Source organism: Chiloscyllium plagiosum, chromosome 8 (assembly GCF_004010195.1).
Source record: "Chiloscyllium plagiosum isolate BGI_BamShark_2017 chromosome 8, ASM401019v2, whole genome shotgun sequence".
In the NCBI taxonomy this organism is placed as follows: domain Eukaryota; kingdom Metazoa; phylum Chordata; class Chondrichthyes; order Orectolobiformes; family Hemiscylliidae; genus Chiloscyllium; species Chiloscyllium plagiosum.
Window position 1 is genome coordinate 85,276,068 of NC_057717.1, and position 22,938 is coordinate 85,299,005.

Sequence of the window (22,938 nt, forward strand, 5' to 3'; positions counted from 1 at the left end):
TGCACTCACGACAAATCAATAAACAAATAAATAAATAGTGCCACCTAGCGCAACCACACCGAGGCTCCCACGCTTCAGGAGTACTAATTATTATGTGTTTACCATGTTTATTTGGTATTCTTTCTCCCAGGGCACAAGACTCTCTAAACTTAATCATCCTGGCTAAACAAATGCCCTAATTAAAATGGCAGACAAGTCTGCTTCCAGGTAATTCAAAATGGGCTGCCATGTCTTATAAAAAAGTTCTGTTTTATGATGCACCATGTTTGTGAGGAAATCGAAAGGGATGTGTTCCATAATTAACTTGCGCCACCCCAATAGACCCAGAGGGTGCTCAGACACCCAGCTTATCAAAATGTTCTTCCTCGTGCAGTAAGTGAGAATGTTAAATAGCTTTTTCCCATGTACGTTCTAAGGAAGATAAATTCAGCAGATCCAAGAGCAGAGAGACCAGGCCTATCTTAACTGCGGTCTCCAGGACCCTCTCAATTACTCCTGCTACAGCACTCCAGTACCTATGAAGTTTGTGGCATTACCACAAACATTGAGTGAGGGTACTATGCTTATTTTGCACTTGGGGCACATTGGAGATGCTCCTTTTTTTGAATTTTGCAAGATGATCTGGGGCCAAATGAACCCTATGAAGAACCTTCAACTGCATATTGTGTATCCTGTTACAGATCGAGATCTTTATCGCATTCTCCCAAATGTCTTCCCATGTCTCTGAGGGAATCTCCACTTTCAACTCTTGATCCCAGAACTCACATAATTGCTCAATGTTGTTCGAGGCACCGCACACCAGTAGATGGTAGAGAGTACTAACTGAGAGAGTGCTTGTGGCATGAAGCACTCTCCTCTCTGTATCAGACTTGTAAGGGTTGTTCAAAAGTGTTTTCTGGATGAAGTCCTAACCTGAAAGTAACAAAAAAGGATCTCTGCTGAGCAATCCATATTTGCGGCACATTTGGTCGAAGGACATTATGACTTCTCCCTCAAACAGGTCTCCCAAATAGGAGACTCCCTTAGTTGCCCACAGTTTGAATCCAGGGTCTGTCATCCATGGCCGACATCCTGGCGTACCAACTATAGGGGTAAGAAAGGAGGTTTTAGATAAACTGCCCTCGCTCTGTTGATTTGCTTTCTATGCTTTGACCGTATTAATAATGATTGGATTCCAACAGTATTCCATAACTGTCCTCACCTTATCTATAAACAACAGACAAGTAAGAGGGCACTTTGCCTGGAAGGCCTCGATATCCAACCATATTGATTTTGGGCCCTCACAAACCCTGTCACTCACGAAGGACAGAAGGGAGCTTAGTTGGTATTACAGAGGGAGCATTGGGATATAATGGGATATAACAGATGAGGAAGGATATTTATTTTGGTAATGGCTATCTGACCTAACCAGGAAATTGGAAGGGCCTCCCACCTTTGAAGGCCTTATCTAATTTTGTTAAGCAAATGAGCAAAATTAGCCTTAAATAATTGATCAAAGGTGGGAGTAACAAAAATGCCTAAGCAAACCTCCCAGCGACCCTTTAAAGGGGAATCAGAACTCACCTTCTATATCAGATATTCCCTTAAGACCCCGCCATGGACATGGCCTCTGATTTTGCAAAATTGATCTTATATCCCAAAAAAGAACCAAATAAATTAATATATTGAATTAATTGGGGTACAGAAACTGCTGGTTTTGATAAGAAGAGGAGAACATCATCCCCTTACAATGTAATCTTCTGTGCCCCTTGATCCAACTTGCAGGGCAGCTATGTTAGGGTCCTTATGGATAGCCTCTGCCAGTGGCTCAATCATCAATGTAAACAGTAGCGGTGAAAGGGGACAACCTTGCCAACTGCCCCTACCAATACTGAAATTACTGGATCTTACACCACTGGTGTGATCTGTAGCCAGAGAGTCACTATACAGGACCTCCACCCATCTGACAAAGACCTCACCTAGCTCAAACCGTTCCAGCGTATAAAAAAGGTGTGGCCACTCCACCCAATCAAATGCCTTCTCTGTCTCTAATGCGATCACCAAATCTTGAATCGATCGTTGTTGACACATGTGGACCATATTCAGTAATCTTCTAATATTATTGGAGGACCTACAGCCCTTTATAAAAACTATCTGGTCTTCCTTAACAATATAGGGCAACACCTTCTCCAATCTCAAAGCAAGTGTTTTGGATAAAATGTTTGAATCCAAATTTAACGGTGAAATGGGCCTGCACAAAGCACAGTCCTCTGGGGTCTTCCCTTTCTTGAGAATGAGAGAGATGTTCGTCTCTCTCAGGGATGGCAGGAGGTAGTCACGACTGTACGAATAGTTGTACATGTCCAGCATTGGCCCTGACAGGATGTTTATAAATTCTTTGTAGAATTCACTCAGGACACCACCAGGGCCGGGTGCCTTCACACTTTGGAGCTGTCTTACTGCCTCCTGTATCTCTTGCACTGTCAAGGGGGACATTAAGAAAAAACGCCTGTTCTGAGGTCACACCTGGAAGGTCCAGGTTCTTAAAAACAGATTCCATTCTTAGCCCACCGATCCTCGCAGCATTCTGACCAATATAGCTTAGAGTAAAAACTCTGAAATGCTACATTGATTTTAGAATCACTCGTATGAGTCACAGTACCTTCTCTAATTCATGTAATGGATTGGAGGGCAATCTTTTTGCTGGCCAGATATGACAGGTCTGGCCTATCACCATGTCAAACAGCCTTTGTTTCGTGCAAGAGTTCTGTCTTTGCTGTTTGAGTGAGCATGGAGTTCAAAACAACCCGGAGGGCAATGACTCGCTGCAATTTAGCCATTGATAGCCAATCAAAATATACTGTCTCAGCTGCCTTCAACCATTCCTCGAGCAAACATTGCTGCTCTTCCTTCTGTCTCTTTCGGCTTGCCAAATAAGAGATAACTATCCCCCTAGCATAGACCTTAGTAGTCTCCCAGAGTATGGATGGGTTACTAGCTGTACCCAAATTGATAGCCAAGAATGCTTTGAACTCACTCAAGAAGTACTCAACAAACATATTGTCCTTGAATGTAAAAGGATCCAACTGCCAATGCCAGAAACCTGTTCCATTGCCTTTAATCTCAACCTCCAAATACACTGCCGCATGACCGGAAATGGCTATGTTTCCAATTTTACAGGACATCACCGAATCCAGAAAAGCCGAACATGCTAAGAGAAAGGTCAATCCTGGTATGACACTTGTATGGATTAGAGAAAAAGATGAAGTCCCTACCCATATGGTGAAGACATCTCTAAATGTCCACCAGCTCCAATTTCACGCATAAGTCAACCAATTGCTTGGATTGTGGAGAGACATTTGGTGGACCTTAAGGCATTATATCCACTGTGGGACCCATGAGGCAATTAAAATTTCCCCCTATGATATTGCGCGAGGGCAATCAACATAGAAAGTACATCAGTCAGGAATTTGAGGGGGGGACAATAAACATTTAGAATACCATACTCTTCACCATAAATTAAAGCTTTAAGAATTACAAACCGACCATATTCGTCTTTAACTTGATCTAATAGCTTAAATGGGAGGCACTTCTGGGCAAGTATGGCCATTCCTCTGCTCTTAGTGTTAAAGGATGAAAAAAAAACCTGATCAAACCCATCCTGCTGTAACTTTAGGTGCTCCTTATCATTAAAATGGGTTTCTTGCAACAAGGCAACATCAACCCCTCCTTCCTGAGACTCGAAAGTACTTTTTTCTCTTGACTGGCAAGTGTCTCTCCTTAATATTCAAGATGCACCATTTAAGAAGATATTTAACCATATCTCCCTATAACAACCCTTGAACCCCAGAGAGGAAGAACCCTGCTCACAACGTGTCGAGTGTAAATAAATGAAGACTCATAGAATTTTAAAAATACACTCACTAAAACTACATTAACAAAGCTTTCAAAAACTGCCTCTATTAAAAACTAAACCAATTACAGCATACAAAAAGCATTTGTTGGGAGACTCTCCCCTGCCCACAGGAGGCACTTACACTACCCACATACACCTCTACAACTCCTTCTAGCTTGAGCCGCGCCCCAAACTCAGGCGAAGGATAAAAAACAAAATTGTATTACGAAGAAAAAAATTAAAAGTGGGCACTCATCCATCCCCAAGCCTACATTGATCTCAATTATCATTGTAAAAAAAAAACCAACATCACTTTCTGTAATAAAATAATAGAGAAAAAAGGAAAGTACAGAAGGAAGAGAAAAACAAAAAGGAAAACAAAGGAGAATCGTTATTGCCATATTCATTGGAGCATCCGGTCTATCTCAAAGTGTCCAGAAAGTTCTTTGTTTTTTTCTGAGGAGTTAAATATATGCACGGACTCTTTGTGATTAAAGCGGAGCACTGCCGGGTACCTGATAGAATACGGAACATCCACATCCCTCAATCTCTTCCTCACCTCATCAAAGGACTTCCTCTTGCAGATCATGGTCACAGAAAAGTCCTGAAAAAATATAATCTTTGATTCTTTATAAATCAGGGCCTGTGGATCCTTTCCCAGCAATCTGGAGGCTTCCATTACCTTTTGTCTGTCCCTCTAGGTCTGGAATCGCACTAGGAACAGGCAGGGACCCTAGTCCGAACTGGGCCAGTACACCGCCACCAGTGAGCTCTCTTAATCCGCATTCGGCCTGTCTCAGCCTCCCAGCCCAGAAATCGTGGCAACCATTCTTCAAAGAAATTGGTTAGCTGTTCACCTTCCTCTCGCTCTGGCAGTCTGATCACGTGGATGTTTTTTCTTCTACCTCGATTTTTGAGGTCATCAACATATTCTACTAAGGTTTCTTTAGGGCCTGAATATGTGTCACCACGATCTCTGACATCACTGTCCACTGCTCAACCTCCTCCACTTGCTTCCCAAGACTTTGCAGCTCCAGCTCATGCTTCTGCAGCATGGCGAGATCGGTTGCAACCTGGCGTGACTCTCTAAAATCGATGCCCCGATCATCTCCCGGAGTTTCGTGATCTCTGCAGCCAGGCTTTCTTGTGTAGGTGAGTCCGTCGGGATTTCGGGGGATGTGGGCTTGTCCGATGCTGAAGGGGAGTATCCTGCCTGTTGCAATTTATTCTGTCCTTTGCCTCTAGTCATCTTTCCTTACTAAAAAAAAGGTATGTAGCACTTCTACTAATATTAAACTATTGATTTGCTTAAAGATAGCTTAGCTGGGGAAGGTAAAAGCACCACTTCACCTGAGTTATAGTGCAGTTAGATCGTCGCCATCTTGGATCCCCCAGGATGTCTCTTAAATGTTGCTGTTGTATCTGTCTCCACCATCCCTTCTGGTAGAACATTCTAGGCACTTACCACTCTGTGTAGAAAAAACCTTGTCTTTCACATCTCCTTTAAACTTTCCTCCTTTTATCTTAAAGTAATTGATATTTCTATTCTGGGTAAAAGTCTTGAACTCTCCAATCTTTCATGCCTCTCATAATTTTGTAAACTTCTGTCATGTCGCCCCTTATCCTTTGACGTTCAAGTGAAACCAAACCAAGTTTGTCCAATCTCTCTTAACAGCTAATACCTGCCAAACCAGGCAATGTCCTGTTAACCATTTCTGCACTCTCTCCAAAGTCTCTATTTACTTTTGGTGGTGACTAGAACTGTACACAATATCCCAAGTGTAGCTTAATTAAAGTTCTGTACAGTTACAGTATGACTTGGCAAATTGTTTACTCTATTCCCTATGTGATGAAGACAAACATGCCATATGCCTTCTTGACCAGCTTATCCATTTGTGTTGCAGGGAACTGTGGCATGTATGTTAGATTCCTGTGTACATTGATGTGACTAAGGGTTGTGCTATTTTTTGCATATTTTCTGCATTAAATCTTCCAAAATGAATCACCTTATATTTGTCTGGATTAAGCTCAATCTACCATTTTCCCACCCAAGTCTTCAATCCTCCTCACTATCTACAGTTCCCCCAATCTTTGTGTCATCCGCAAACATATTAATCAGGCCACCTACATTCTTCTGCAAATTATTTATATATTAAACAACAGGGATCCCAGCATTGATTCCTGTGGAACATCATTGGTCACAGATCTCCAGTCAGAAAAACACCTTTCCACTGATTCAGTCTTCTACATGTGATGAAGCTGCTCCTTTAGCAAGCTTATGCTGTCTTTGGCTTTTTTTTCAGAGATTGTAAATGACACAGACTCCGAAAAGTCTGTTGGTTGAAAGGTTTTAGGGCCGGTTTGATAATAGTTAGCAGTTATTGCCTCAGGCAGAAGGCTTTCAAGTTAAAAAAAATGTATAATGAAAAGGGAGTGGCCAGTTCTCCCAGCTCAGCTTTTCTCTGGCTTGTTTTTTTTTTAAAGCAGTGTATATGAAAAAAAGCTGCTGGACCCAGAAGCAGGTGCAGGCTGGTGCTCTCTCTCTGACTTCTATTCTATGCTTGATTTTAACTTTCTGAGCCAAGGAGTGTTTATGGGGACTGTTGCAAGTATTTTGGAACAGCATTATTAAGTAAGATGATCTGTGGGGTTTTTGGATTGGATAAGTTATTTGTTATTCTGTTTTCTGTTCTTTGTGCTTCATTCAGTAATATTTTAAATAAATTCTGTTTCATTCAAAACTAAGTGGTTTGACCAGCTGATTCTCTCCTGGAATACCCACTTTACACCTGCTTTTTGAAATACTTTGAGGGGTCTGGCCTGGTCCATAACATATGACTAAGCCAGTTCTGTATCCATCTTAGCAGATCCCATGTAATTTCACCTTTTGTATCAGCCTGCCATGAGGGACCTTGTACTTATAGATCCCATCTGGTCCTGGGGACTTGTCTACCTTAATACTTTTCAAAACACCCAACACCTCTTTTTTTTTAATATTGAAGTGCTCTAGAATATCAACATACCCCTCCCAAGATTCACTATTCACTATGCAAAGTATTCATTAAGGACCTTGATTATTTCGTCCAGCTCCCTGAATAAATCCCTCCTTTTAACCTATACCAAGCTACTTTCTTGCTCCTTAGATATGTATAAAACATGCTGGGATTTTCCTTAAACCTACTTGCCGAATACATTTTGTAGCCTGTTTTAAACCCTCCTAATTCCTTGTTTGATTTCTTTCCTGCTATCTTTGTGTTCTTTGAGAGCTCTGTCTGTCTTCAGTTTCCTAAACTTTACTTATGCCTCCTTATTCTTTTTGACTGAGCTCTCAATTTCTGTTGTCAATAAAGTTTCCTGAATCTTGGCAGTCTTATCTTTCATTTACACAGGAACATGCTGATCCTGAACTCTAATCAGCTGTTTTTTAAAAGATTACCACAGGCCGGATGTGGATTTACCCTCCATCAGCTGCCCCCAATCTATATAGTCTGGTTCCTGCCTCATGTTGTGGTTGTTAGCATTCCCCTTCCTACTGTGTGGAAGCAGGCCATTCAGCTCATCGAGTCCACACCAACACTCATCCCACCCACATCCAACCCCTATCCTGCTGATTGTACATTTTTTCATAATCTGTTTGCATATCTGTACCTCTATCACCCGTTGGCTCTGGGAAGGCCTGTAGTACTATCCCATCAAAGTGTTTACACCCTTCTTATTCCTGAACTCCATCTCTTTGGCCTCATTGGATGTGTCCTCCAAGTGTCCTATCTCAGTACAGCTGTAATATTCTCCCTTATCAGTAATGCAACTCTCCCACTTTTTTTTCACTTCCATCTCTATCATGCTTGAAGCATCTAAATCCTGGAATGTTAAGCTGTTAGCCTTGTCCCTCTCTCAACCAAGTGTCTGTAATAGCTACAAAATGATGTTATATATTTTAATTCAAGTTCTAAGTTCATTATCTTTACCTCTTATACTCCTCCCATTAAAACAAATAGACCTCAGACCATCAGTCCATGTTCAGTAACCAATGCCAGGTTCTTCCCCTTAGACTTACTAGCCTTAGTCCCTGACTCCTCCTGTCATTTTCCTTGCTGAGCTACTGCTCTGACTCCCAAGCACCCCCCCCACCCCCACACCCACACCCCAACCCATTCCCCCAGCACTAGTTTAAACCCTCCTGATTGGCACTAGCAAATTTCGCTGTCATGATATTGGTGCCTATCCAGGCTAAATGTAACCTGTACTTGTGCAGCTCTGGAAGTTATCTCAATGATCCATTTACGTGAAGATTCCCGCCTAGACCAGCTCTTTAGCCATGTTTTTAACTGTACTATCTTCCTATTCCTAGTCTTACTGGAAGATGACACAGGAAGCAATCCTAAGATTACAACTCTAGACATTCTGCTTTGCAAATTCCCACGTATCTCCTTGAAATCCCTTTTCAGGGCATCATCTTTGTTTCTACTTATGCCATTAGTATCAATATGGATAATGGTTGCTCACCCTCCTTCAGAATATCCTGTGCCCACTCATTTATATCCTTGAGCCTGGCATCAGGCAAGCAACACACCATTCTGAGTGTTGTTTACAGTCACAGAAATTGCTATCTGTACTCCTGACTATAGAGTCCTTACCACTACTACTCACGTACACTTCAATAATCATCCTGTTATACAATAGTTAGAGACAATACCAGCCATGGTGCCACTGATTGGGCTGCTGCTGTTGCTGTTTTCCCCTGAGAGGCCATCCCTCTAACAGTTTCCAGAATGATTTACCTGTTTGAGAGAGGAATGGCCACAGAGGACTCCTGCGCTGGCTTCCATGCTAGCTTGTTTTCTTGGTGGTCACCCAACTCCTCTGGGTCTGTGTATCTCTTATTGGTGCTATCCACAACATTCTCAGCATCATGGATGTTCCATAGTGAGTCCATCCCCAACTCTAGGCTCTCTATATGGCAAATCTGGAGCTGCAACATCGACCCATAGACATGGAAGTGTCCCTGATTTCCCACATATTGCAGGAGGAACATTCCACAGGTAAACTTTGGATATTACATTTGAAGCTGTTTTCACAAGTTTTAAACTTGTAAAACATGCCAATTGACAACTGAGGAACAATTCCCTGATTTATTACTTTGCTCATTTCCAGTATTCAAATTGCTGCAGAATTATTCATGGATTTTGCATTTTCTCAACCAAACTAGGAAGTAAATGGCATTAAAAATATAAGCCTTATCATTATTGCCACTCAATTGTTAATTAAATACAGTGCCCTAAGTTTGTTTGCAACAAACTAATCAGAAAGGTTATCCTGTGCTTGCATGTTGGAATCTAGGTAATTGCTGCATATTCAGTTTTTTATGGTTGAGGCACAGAGTTTCTAGTTTGAACAAAGATAGATTAAGGAATGTCATTGACTGTTATAGGTTAAGAAGATTACGTTACTGCTTTCGATGTAACCTATCCGGTGAATTACTGATAAATAGGTGAAAAGCAGTCCGTGATTTTTGAGGATAATGCATCTTAAAGCTTTTGGACAAGTTCTTTATACTTTACAATTATTTTGCAATTTGTATGTGGTTAGTAACATACATGAGATTGGTTTCAAAGAAAAACTGTCAAGGATTCTACTCACCAAATTCCAGAAATTGCTGTCAGTTTCTCACAGTACTCCAGTAGAAACAAAATGAGCATAAGCAGAGAGAATGGCCAGAGTGTTGGAAGATACGTTGCTATGCTTCTCATTACATCCCCAGGCACAGGCACAGCTCCCTGAACAATGACTGAGGAATGAACGTAGAACATAGAAAAGTACAGCACAGAACAGGCCCTTTGGCCCACGATGTTGTGCTGAGGTTTAATCCTAAAGCTAGCTTTATAAAATTCAAGTTTATGAGGAAGAAACGTACAGAGCCAAGCTTCAGGGGGATTTGCTGCCACCTTAAATATAGGGATTTGGAGTGTTGATGGTTAACAAGGTGACCATTGCCCTCTGTTCTTGTGGCATTACTTGCTTCTAAGCCACCATGGTGTATATCTGAAATCATATCCCTTTAGCAATAGCAGCAGCATGAAGAGGCAACTCATTCATTAGGTTTGTCCAGTCAGCCAATTTGGCTCTTGTAAGAAATGTATTTTTAATCAACCTGTTCAGACTTATTATGGTACACCATTGGAGGGGGTAGGACTCGAACCCTGACCAGCTGGCCTATGGCTTGGGTTACTACCACTAAACCACAAGACAGTAATTTGGCTGCTGAATGCAGAAAAAGTTGCTTCTTCCACAAAGTGGTGACCAAAAATCAGTGCTAGATTGACTGTAAAGCATCTGTGAAAAATTGCAAGCAGCCAGGGAAAGCATCATGTTAATTCAAGCCACTATTCTCACTTTTGTTTCCAGAGAGCTGTGCATGTTAGCATGTCCAAGATAGATTGATAGACTTTTAAATACTAAAGGAGCATTCACTTATATCACCGTGAGGGTTAATTTTGGGCTTTTGCCAGAGAAAGAAGGTAAAAATGACTGAGGAGAAAGTAATGCTTCTAATAATGCAACATGGAAGTTGGTGCTCAAAGAGTGTTGGAATTATGAACCACTTTGTCCTATATTTTGTTGCTCCATTCATCAATCCTATCATAGGAGCAAGTTATTGCAGATGTTAGAATATGTACTAAAAGCAAAAATTGCTGGAGATCACAACAGGTCAGATAGCATCCATGGAGAGAGAGCAAGCTAATGTTTCGAGTCTGGATGACTCTTCATCAGAGCTGGACTCAGATGAAGAGTCATCTAGACGTGAAACATTGGCTTGCTCTCTCTCCACAGATGCTGCCTGACCTGCTGTGATTTCCAGCATTTTTTGTTTTCTGCCATCAATCCCATATGTTGCCATTGTTGTGGAACTTGTGCCATGTTTAAGTCAGGTGCAAGGCATTTATTTCATTCAGTATGTGAGAGTGTTGTTCTGAATTGGCAAAGTGTCACCCTTGCCATTTTATTTCTGTTGTGAGACATAACTACACATTATTGCTGCTTGGGAACTTATTTGTGGAAGATACAAATGTGTTCCAGCTACATTGACAGCTGAGTGCTATGCAAGCGCTGTATAAACCATGCTTTTATCAGAACCTTGCATCTGAGACATCCATGTCAAGATCTGTCGGGCTACTTGATGTTAACTATTTCCTCCCCATCTGGTGCACCATGTGGTTGCAACCATTTGAGTTGGTGATTATCATACATTCAATTATATATTTCCTTCTTTAGCCTTTGTAGATGGGCTTACTGTTAGTGATTCTCAAATTCACATCAGTTTGAAAGTAATCAGCTGCTGGTGCCTACTTGGCTAGTTCTATTTCAGATGTTTAACTTTGAGCACAACTCATAACTGAGCTCGAAGATCCTTTCAATTTCCTTATTGGCTGATTATCTGTGGGAACAGATTTTAATCTGCAGCCTATAAATATTCCAGCTTTAGCAAGCTTTTGTGAAAATGAAAGTGGGCATACCATCAATAATGCACAGACTGAAATAGATTCTTGCAACAAGTTAGTAAAATATGTTCATCCAGCTTTGGCCTTTTTGGGTGTTTTTCTATGGTCCAGGCTTCTTATACTAAACACAATGCATTATGCACAACCTTACAGATAGCAGTGGATTAGAATTAGAGGGGACCCATACCAACCTGGTGCTGACAACAGAGATGCATGGTTCAGATGTATTGTGTGACCATTTCATTCTCATCCTTGACCTACTAATTTTGCATGATGCTTTGACTTTTAAAATGTTTTCCAAAATGCACTCACCTCAGTATTGATGCTGTCTACAAATTAAGTCCAATCACTCTCAGCTGAAACTTTTTTTTCCTGCTGTCCATTTTGTAAATGAATAAGCAAACAAAAATTAACCTTCCAGGTTGTATAATGCATGTGATGATGTAAAGGCTATTATGAGCATTCTGAAAGGTTTAATCTGGGAATTTTGAGTGCATGCAGCTTTGTTCTCAACTAACCCCTTTCTGTTGGCACTTTCAGCTTGTCTCAGTGCTTGGCTCAAGGGGGGCTTACTGTATGCAATCTGTGCGTGATTCAGGTGCCTGACTCTTTCCTTTCCAGGTTCTTCTGGTTCTTTTAACATGCCAAACTCTGGAGACTTATTCATGAACATGCAGTCACTGAATGGGGATTCTTACCAGGGTTCTCAAGTTGGAGCTAACGTGCAGTCACAGGTAGGCATAGGATGATTCGTTTGGACATTTCAAAGAGATTAGAATAATAAACCACTCCCACAAAGAGGAAGCTTCATAGATGGCTAGAGCCTAACCAATGACTTTGTGAGACCTGAATAGTCAATGTCAACAAATGCCAACTGAGTAATAGTCATTGCCACACAGGATTCTTGAGTATGTGGTCCTCCTAATGTCACAGTGCTCCCTTCCTTAGAAGACATGATGTGATCAGTTTCATTAGAGGAAGTGTCAGTTGTAGATGTTTAATAATGTAGGATTAGGTGGTTTAAATCTGTCATGTTTCATCTGCTACTCAACACCATAATGCAGCAATAGATTTAATTGGAATTATCATCTGAGTGTGCCTTCCCACATTTTGATAATGCCACTGTATAATAGTATGCAGATAGTCTCCATCAGTTTGAGGATTCAGGTTTGAAAATGGTTTGCGCTGGGCATTCATAACAGCTATAATTGGCTTTAGTGTTACCAAGCTGTTGAGAAATACACCAGTCCGTTTCCTGCTAACGAGAACGGACTCGTGAGGATCGAGTTCTTCCCATGGCTGATTTGTCTGAATAAGCTCACAGGCAAAGACTGGTCATTCTTGTGAGAGTGCAGTACAACTGCCCCAGACCGATACATCAGGATCAGAGAACATGAAAGATTTTTCGTTCTTGATCAGAGCTCCTGGGTTTATGTAACAGCGATGTGGAAATTTTGAAATTGAGCTTCTCTAAGTGTGTGAGAGCTACTGAATTCCTTGTCCTTTAAATAGAAGTGGTGGGTTAACCAAAACATCTACACAGACCATTTCTGTGTTGCAAAGTGCCAGTGTTGCAACTTGAGAGGAAGTATTAATATTAAAGAACAAACAATGAAATTAAAACTTGAAAGGAAAGGGCTGAAAGTGGAATGATGGTGCTTTGGGAGATGTATTTAAAAGTCAAGTTGAGTCCTGTGCTGGTAAAATCAATGTTATATTTGCTGCCATTGTTGGACTGGTGAAAAGCTGCTCATGTTGCACTGCAGCTTGAATCACACTCAATACTTCGTACAACACTACATTTAGGCTTTTTTATTTCCTACAGTTCCCCCAACACTTTTCTGTATTATATCTCATTTTCAAAATTGAGAATAAAGTTATCTGGAGCATAACTAAAGGCATAAATTCAATAATTGTATCAGCCTCGTTTTTTTTAATGTTTAAGGCAAGAATGTTTTTAATATTGAGAGACGTACAGTAATATAAGTTGGTAGTCGATGGTTTATTCATGGCATCTTGGGGAAACGTCATGTCAGAGGGTTGCAGGTTCAGGTTTCACTGTAGAGACCTATGCACATAATATAAGCTTACATTCTTGTTGCTGTATTGAGGCAATGCTCCACTGTCAGAGACTGACTTCCAAATGCAAATGTCTACCCTCTCAGTTGGACATCAAAGATCCTGCAGCATTTATTCAAAGAAGAGGAGTGGAATTCACAATCATGAATTATCCCTCAACCAGTTCCATCAAAACGGCAGATTATCTGGCCATTTATTTCGTGGTTGTTTATGGAAACTTATGCATAAATTGTCTGCCAGTTTCCTTCGTTACAACAACAATCCAAAACTACTTCAGTGGCTTAAAGTATTTTGGGACATTTCCTACTTCCAGTAGTATTTTTGATGTCCCAATGAAATCTAGTAAACTTCCCTTGGTGCACTTCTGCAGTATTTTCATGGAGCTACATGGATTGTTAAATTCTCTCATCTGTTCAGAGAGGGTGGACAAGTCTGTACTGGAGAGCAGATGCTTTGTGCACTCATTTGCAATGCCTGGCTATTGGGTGAAAGATGAGAAGTGAAAAAAATCTTGTTTGATCTGTGGGCTTGCCTAATAGCTCGACTCCTGAGAAGACTCAGTAGGACCCTGCTGAGCGCACAAGTAACATATTTCACTTCATTTGCATGTAATTGACTGCGTGGGAATTTTTACATGGGCCCAAGTGGGAAGAAGAGGAACTCAAGTACTGAGAATTACCATCCACCTCAATGTACATTCAGAGAATTTGTCCTTCACTTCATTGCTTACATGTCACTCTCTAGCATCAGCTGTAATAACTGGTTACGTTGCTGACATTCATTGGAAGTGATCTGTTGGACAGCAAACGGTTATAATTGAGGCTTTATAGCCTTCTAACAATGTCAAGCACATAATGGACACTGCTAGTGGAGATAAGTTACAAAGGAAAAGGACAAGGTTAAGCATAAATCACACAACACCAGGTTATAGTCTAACAGGTTTATTTGGAGGCACTAGCTTTCGAAGTGCAGCTTCATCATCAGGTGGTTGTGAAGCAGGATCATAAAACACAGCATTTATAGCAAAAGATTGCAGTGTCATATGGCTGAAATGATATATTGAACAAAACTAGATTAAGTCTTTCATGTTTTTGAATGGGTTTGTTAGTTTCAGTTCTTTGATATGTAAATCCCAGAACTACTTTTAAGTCACATTCTTAAAATAGCTTAAGATTTTATAACAAAAGGTGCCGTCTCAGCTCAGACAATGAATTAAAGATGTGAGGTTAAAGTCTGTCTGTATCCCAACCTTGAGTCAGACTGGTTCTATTTCTAAAGTGGAACTTACACAATATTACATGGAGTCAATGCCTATAGGTAATGGTTTTATTTTGAGCAAAATAGGATGTATATGTAAACATAATTCTGCAAAAATAAATTCACCACATAAACTTATGTGGTGTGTGCAGGAGAGAAAGAGACACAATGAGTGCGTGTGAGTGCATGTGAGATAGTGTGTGCTTGTGTGTGTGCAAGCTTGGTAAAGTATGTGTGAGTGTGATTGGGTTTAAGCCTGTGAGAGGGCGTGTGCGTGGGTGTGAATGTGTGCTTATGAGCGAGAGAACTTGTGTATGACAGAGGGTCTGAGTGAGTGTGTGAGTATGGATGTGTGTGTGAGAGAGAGAGAGAGAGTGTATACTGCAATGGTGTCACCTGTAGTGTGGGATGAGCTTCCTCGTGGGTACAAACACACACAGACCCTATCTCATGCATGAGCTCTCTCATACGCACATATACGTACACCCTCCACTCTCACACTCATGCACCCTCTCATAAGGCTTATACCCCATCACATCCCACACACATACTTTATCAAGCTTGCACACGCAAGCGCACTCTCTCGCATGCGCTCACATGCACACACTTACTTTGTGTCTCTCTCTCTCCTGCACACACACACACTCAGTTTATGTGGTGAATTTATTTTTGCAGAACTATATTTGCATATAATCCTATTTTGCTCAAAAAAACAGTCTACGGAGGGTCAATCCATGTAATATTGTGTAAATTCCACTTTAGAAATAGAACCAGTCTGACTCAAGGTTGGGATACAGGCAGACTTTAACCTCACATCTTTAATTCATTGTCTGAGCTGAGGTGGCACCTTTTGTTTTAAAACCTTAAACTATCTTGAGAATGTGACTTAAAGTAGTTCTGGGATTTACATATCAAAGAACTGAAACTAGATGAAAGGCTTATTCTAGTTTTGTTCAATATATCATTTCAGCTGTATGACACTATAACCTTTTGCTATAAACTCTGTCTTACGATCCTGCTTCACAACCACCTGATGAAGAAACAGCACTTTGAAAGCTAGTGCCTTCAAATAAACCTGTTGGATGAGAACCTGATGTTGTGTGATTTTTAACTTTATCTATCTGAGTCCAAAAAAGGCTCCTCCAAATCAAGGTTAAGTATGCCAACATATCCATTATAATCTGAATTAGTGTCAATTTCCATCTCTAGACTCCTATTTTCTCCTCACATCTGACAAGTGGGTGGCACGGTGGCACAGTGGTTAGCACTGCTGCCTCACAGTGCCAGAGACCCGGGTTCAATTCCCGCCTCAGGCGACTGACTGTGTGGAGTTTGCACGTTCTCCCCGTGTCTGCGTGGGTTTCCTCCGGGTGCTCCGGTTTCCTCCCACAGTCCAAAAGATGTGCAGGGTCAGGTGAATTGGCCATACTAAATTGCCTGTCGTGTTAGGTAAGGGGTAAATGTAGGGGTAGGGGTATGGGTGGGTTTCGCTTTGGCGGGTCGGTGTGGACTTGTTGGGCCGAAGGGCCTGTTTCCACACTATAATCTAATCTAAATCTAAATTTTCAAACTGACATTTGTTGTCTTGCTTATCCATTGATTATTTTGAACAGATTAGTTTAAAATTCAGATTATACTCTTACCCACAATTCATAGAACAGCACAGTACAGGCCTTTTTATCCTACTCTAAAATCAAACTAACCCAACTTACTATCATCCATGTGCCTATCCAAGAGTTGCTTAAATGTCTCTAATGTATCTGACTCTACTACCACTATTGACAGGGCATTCCACACACCCACCACTCTGTGTAAAGAACCTGCCTCTGACATTTCTCTGAACCTTTCTTCAATCACTTAAAATTATGACCCCTTGTGATTGTCATTTCTGCCCTAGGAAAATGTCTCTGACTATTCATTCTATCTATGCCTCTCATTATTTTACATAGCTCTATAAAGTCATGTCTCATCCTTCTTCACTCTAATGAGAAAAACCCTAGCCCCCTCAACCTTCGTTCATAAGACATGCCCTTCAGTCCAGGCAGCATCCTGGTAAATCTCCTCTCAACATCTCTAAAGCTTCCACATCCTTCCTATAATGAGGTGAGCAGAACTGACCGGAATATTCCAAGTGTGGTCTATCTAGGGCTCTGTAGAGCTGCAACATAACCTCACGGCTCTTAAATTTGGATGCAGCTTAGTTGTGAGTGAGGACTTCTGTCTTCCTTTCATGCCTACATATGGTCACATTGAAGTACCTTCTTTTGAATATATTTGTTTAATACAACCCAAGTAGGGTTACTTTATCTGGCATTAAAACTGTCAGCAACAAATTTGACATGATCATAATATCTGAGGGACATTTACCAATCAATCCAGTTTGAAACTGGACATCAACTGAACGAAGTGTAGTGTCCCCTGAAGTGAGATTAGAAGGTAGCAGAGAGTTGTACCACGATCAGATGTAATTCCGTCCTCATTTTAAAGGTGTATATTCTGTACTTATTTTCATCTCTCCATTATAAAATTTACTTATAATTGCAATTGCTGTTAAAATTTATCACTCTGTTTGTAGTAGTCATTGACTCATACAGTATGGAAATAAACTAGAGGCATTTGAAACCTTCAGCGATTTGTTTATGCATATACAAAAGAGATGCACTCTTCACATGGGAAAAATGGTTCTTGTAGAATCCCTGCAGTGTGGAAGCAGGCCCTTCGGCCCAACAAGTCCACACCAGCCCTCCAAAGAGTAATTCACCCAGACCCATTCCCCTACTACTCTACATTTACCCCAGACTAATGCACCTAATCTACATATCCCTGAACACTACATATCCCTGAACACTATGGGCAATTTAGCATGGCCAATTCATCTGCACATCTTTGGATTGTGGGTGGAAACCGGAGCACCTGAAGGGAACCCACGCAGACACGAGGAGAATGTGCAAACCCGCACAGGCGGTCGCCAAGGCAGGAACCAAACCTAGATCCCTGGTGCAGTGAGGCAACAGTGCTAACCATTGAGCCACCATGCCACCCATGTTCTTCCACAAACTGTGACAGATCATTGATTTTATACTACCTGTACATGGGCTCTGCATTGTTTTGAATATACCAATCACCAAACATACACGTGTTCCGCACATCTAGTCATGGTCAGATTTCATCTACGTCATTTGGATAACAAATTGACACCAGAGTACATGGACAGGAAGGAGGGAAGGTAAACAGATGGCCAACTGCCAAATCTTTAATCTTGTTTTCATGGGAAATGTAATCTTAATCACTAGAATATCGTATTCATTTATTTTTCCAGTGCTCTGGCTTAGTAACTTAGGGTAGTCGATCTTGCCTTCTTCTCTGGACCTAGCATTGTTCACACAAGAATGTCATCTTTTCACTTGCCTGTCACAGAATTCCTATAGTGTGGCCCATTTAGCCCATCAAGTCTGCACCAACTCTCCAAGGAACATCTCCCCTGGACCTCTACCCTATCCCCATAACGCCATGTTTACTAGGGCTAATCCGTCCAGTGTACACATCCCTGGATACTACGGACAATTTATCATGGTCAATCCATCTAACCTGTGCATTTTCAGACGATGGGAGGAAACTGGAATGTCTGGAGGAAACGCATGCAGACATGGGAAGAATGTGCAAGCTTTGCACAAACTGTCTCCCCCAAGACTGGGGTCAAACCTATGTCTCTAGCACTGTCAGGCAGCAGTGCTAACCACTTAGCCATTGTGCTGCCCTGGAGGGATCCTGTATCTAAGTTTCTCTAAGGTATGCTTGGACAGTCATAGGCTAATGTCACCAAAACAAAGTGCTATCAATACTCAGGACATCTGTCAGTTCTGTAAAGAGTAGACAGGCAGGAGGTTGGAAGAACACAGCAAGCCAGGCAGCATCAGGAGGTGCGGGAGTCGATGTTTCGGGTGTAACCCTTATAAAGGGAGAGATGAGGGCAGGGTGGTGAAGTGGGGATAGGTGAAGGCAGGGAGCAGTGGAAGAGAGGGGTAGGGTCTGGGAAGGGAGTCAGGGGATGAGAAAGGAGTTTATTTGTAGGGTGCCCAGGCGGAAGATAAGGTGTTGTTTCTCCAATAGGAACTGTGGTTTGTTTTGGCAGTGGAAAAGGCCAAGGATGGTTATGTTGGAAAGAGAGTGGTTGGGGGAATTAAAATGGGTGGTGACTGGGAGGCCCGGTCGGCCCCTGCAGGCCCAACTGTGATGCTTGGTGAACCATTCTCTACGTTTATGTTCGGTCTCCCCGATGTAGAGAAGACCACATTGGAAGCACCTGATACAGTAAAATAAGTTGGAAGAGAGGCAGGTGAACTTCTATCTCACCTGGAGCCTGTCTCGCTAGCATCCCAGATGTCCACCTATTTTGAACCCTGGATGGAGGTGAGATGGCTGGTCTACCGGCAGGTTTTGCATCATTTCTGATTGCAGGGGAAGATACCTGGCAGTTCGGTGGCAGGGTCACGTGATCCAAGGACTGGTGGAGTAAACAGTCCTTGCAGAAGGCAGAGGGAGTGGGGTCTATTTGGAGTTGGCGGAAGTGTTTGAGGATGATGCGTTAGATGTGGAGACTGGTGGGGTGGTAAGTGAGGACAAGGGGGACTCTGTCTTTATTGCTTTGGGGAGAGTTTAGAGCGGTGGAACGGGGAATGGAGGTAGTCTGGATGACGGAGGGAGGAAAAACACGTTGTTCAAAATAGGTGGACATCTGGGATGCTAGCGAGACAGGCTTCTGTCTATCTACTTTGGATTCCAGCATCTGCAGTTTTTCGATCTCTAGTCCTGTGAAGAAGGCAGACTGTTAAAGTATCCAGTATAAATCCATCATCGGAATCAGCAAATATTACTTAAGTATTACTTAAAAAACACCACAAAAGTTTTGTCTCTTATACATGCAGCTCAGCACCACCTTCTCAAGAGCATTTGGGGAGGGGCAATAAATGCTGGCCCAGCAACAAATACCCACACTGTGAATGAATTTAAAAAGCACAAGGATAATGACTACAATTTACATTTACATAACATCTTTTAAAACGGTAAAATGTAGCAAAAAGCTTCTCTGGAAAGTTTTTTTTTAAAATTATCACCAAGCTGCATGTGGAATCAGGGCACCATCAAAGATGTACCTTTTAAGGAGCATCCGGAAGAAGGAGAAGAAAGCAGAGATTAGGGAATTCCAGAGCTTAGACACCAGTGGAGTGATGGCAATTGGGAGTGCACAAGAGTTCGGTATTTTAAGAGTATATCTTGATCTTGCAGAGTTTTTGGGATGAAGAAGGTCACAGTGATAGGCAGAGGCAAGCGCACAGAAGGGTTGAAGCTATTATTCCAGTACTGATTTCACTCAATTAAAGACAAACTGGTAAAAGTTTAAACAGTTACGCAAAAAGTGGCATTTGTTTCTTCAGCTAAAAGTATGATTTCCACAAATATATAAATTATATTAGGAACATGCTGAAGGAGGTCATTAAGCCCCTCAAACTGTTTCCCCATTCAATGAAAACTCAAATGATTTGTGACCTAACTCCTTATACCCACCTTTGCCCAGGTCCTTTACTATCTTTGGTTAACAAAAATCCATAAGCTTCAACTTTAGCTCATAGTCTGTGCTGAAGGACTTAATCTTGAAGTCCATATATGAATAGACATTCCCCTGCCCACTTGCATATGAATACAGAAACATACGAATTAGGAGCAGCAGGCCCCTTGAGACTGCCCCTTGAGACTGCCCCTTGAGACTATTCAACAAGATCATGGCTGATCTGAAAGTGGCAGAGGAGTTAAACAGAAATTTTGCATCAGTCGTTATAATGGAAGATATTTCAAAGTTCCCACTAATAGTAAAAAAAAAGGAAGAATTAAATTATTACCATCACTAAAGAAATAGTATTAGACAAATTAATAGGGTTATGGGGAGATAAGTCCTTTGGCCCTGATGGCTTGTGTCCTAAAAGAGGTAGCTACAGAGATAATGGATGCATTGGTTGTAGTTTTCCAAAAATCCTTGGATTCTGGAGAAGTATCAGAGGATTGGAAAACTGCATATATGACACTCCAAGTGAAAAAGGGAGGGAGGCAAAAAGCAGGGAACTGTAGGCCGTTTAACCTGGCATCTATTATCGGAAAAAATCATCAATTATTAAGGAATCAATTATTAAGGAAGTAATAGCACATTTGGAAAATCATAATCTAATCAGGCAGAGTCAGCTTGGCTTCATGAAAGAGAAATCACGTCTGACTAATTTATTAGAGTTTTTCCAGGAAGTCTCAACCAGCATGGGTAGAGGGGAACTAATAGATATTTTGTGTTTTGACTTCAGAAGTCATTCAACAAAGTATCTCAAAAAAGATTAAGTCATGTGATGTTGGAGGTCGTATACTTGCATGGACAGAGAATTAGCTAACGAGCAGAAACAGCGAGTAGGAATAAGGAGTTCTTTTTCAGGTTGGCGACCCATGACCAATGAGGTCCCACAGGGATCAGTGCTGGGGCCGCAACTGTTTACAATATATATGAATAACTTGAAAGGAAGTGAATGTGCTGCAGCTACATTTGCAGATGACACAAAAATAAGTGGAAATAAGAAGGAAACAAACAGTTTACATGGAGATATTGATAGGTTAAATAAGTGGGCAGAAAGTTAGCAAATGGAGTCTAATCTTGATAAAGATAAAGTTGCTCATTTGGAAGGGAGAACAAAAGAGCAGAATATTATTTAACTGGAGTAAACCTGTGGAAAGTTGTGGCACAAAGAGACTTCGGGGAACTTGCACATGAAACTCAGAAAACTAGCATGCAGGTACAGCAGGTAGACAGGAAGGCTAATGGAATGTTGCAATATTCTTAGACTTGGAGTCTAACAGTAGGACATCTTACTGCAACTTTACAGGGTACTGGTGAGACCACATCTGGAGTACTATGAACAAATTTGGTCCCTTCTATTTAAAGAAAAATATTATCTCATTGGAGGCAGTTCAGAAAATATTCAGTAAGATGATCCTCAGGAAGGAGGGATTATCTTTCAAGCAAAGGCAAAACAGATTGGGACTCTCCTCACTGGAGTTTAGAAGAATGAGAGGTAATCTCATTGAAACATGTAGAATTCTGGAAGGATCTTATACAGGACAAACACTAGGAGGATGTTTTCCCTCATAGGAAATCCTAGGGCAGGAGGGCACAGTCTTAGAATAAAGGGGTGCCAATTTAAAACTGAGATGAGGAGGAATTACTTCTTTCACAGAGTTGCGAGTCTTTGGAACTCATTGCAACTGAGAGCATTGGGATAGAGTCTTTCAGACTGAGATAGTTTGATTCTTGATCAGTTGGGAAATCAAAAGTTTCAGGGAAAACACAGAAAAAGGGATGTGAGGAATGTCGGATCAGCCATGATCCTATTGAGTTTTGAAGCAGGCTTGAGTGCTGAATGGCCTACTCCTGTTTCTATTTCTTATAATCTTGTGGATTACTCCTCCTGACTGCCTACCCCGATGAGCTATCACTCCTTTCTTTATTAAAAATCTAAGAGTCTACTTAGCTTTCCAAAAATCTTAAAGCAGGTCCAAGAGGCATGACTTAATCTTGATAAATCCGAGCTGGTTTTCTCTAATCTGCTGAATTTTCTGGGGGAAGTGATGGCTTCGTGGTGTAAAAACGCCATCCCATATTCCCAATTCCTTCGTCTCCGCTGCATCTGCTCCCAGGAGGACCAGTTCCAAATCCGCTGGTTTTCTCTAATCTGCTGAATTTTCTGGGGGAAGTGATGGCTTCGTGGTATTATCACTGGACTGTCGATCCAGAGACCCAGGTAATGTCCCAGGATCTGGGTTTGAATCCCACCAAGGCAGATCGTGGAATTTGAAATCAATGAATAGCTGGAACTAAGCATCTAATAATGACCATGAATCTATTTTTGATTTTTGGAAAAACCCATCTGGTTCACTAATGTCCTTTAGGGAAAGAAAATGCCATCCTTACCTGGTTTGGTCTACATGTGACTCTAGACCCTCAGCAATGAGCTTCCCTCTTAACTGAAAATGTGTTGCTGGAAAAGCGCAGCAGGTCAGGCAGGGAACAGGGGAATCGACATTTCAGGCATAAGCCCTTCTTCAGGAATGAGGAAAGTGTATCCAGCAGGCTAAGATAAAAGGTAGGGAGGAGGGACTTGGGGGAGGGGCGTTGGAAATGCGATAGGTGGAAGAGGT

The 22,938-nt window shown here is 41.5% G+C and overlaps 1 protein-coding gene across 7 annotated transcripts in view; it reads left to right on the forward strand.

Annotated features, from left to right (window-relative positions):
* The window catches only part of LOC122552150 (pre-B-cell leukemia transcription factor 3-like), a 593,793-nt gene that overhangs the window by 529,731 nt on the left and 41,124 nt on the right, over nt 1-22,938 (forward strand). For all 7 annotated transcript variants that reach the window (XM_043694653.1, XM_043694652.1, XM_043694655.1 and 4 more), the window contains one exon: nt 11,995-12,107. In XM_043694653.1, coding sequence (XP_043550588.1) covers nt 11,995-12,107 — 113 coding nt within the window. The remainder of the gene's footprint in view (nt 1-11,994; nt 12,108-22,938) is intronic.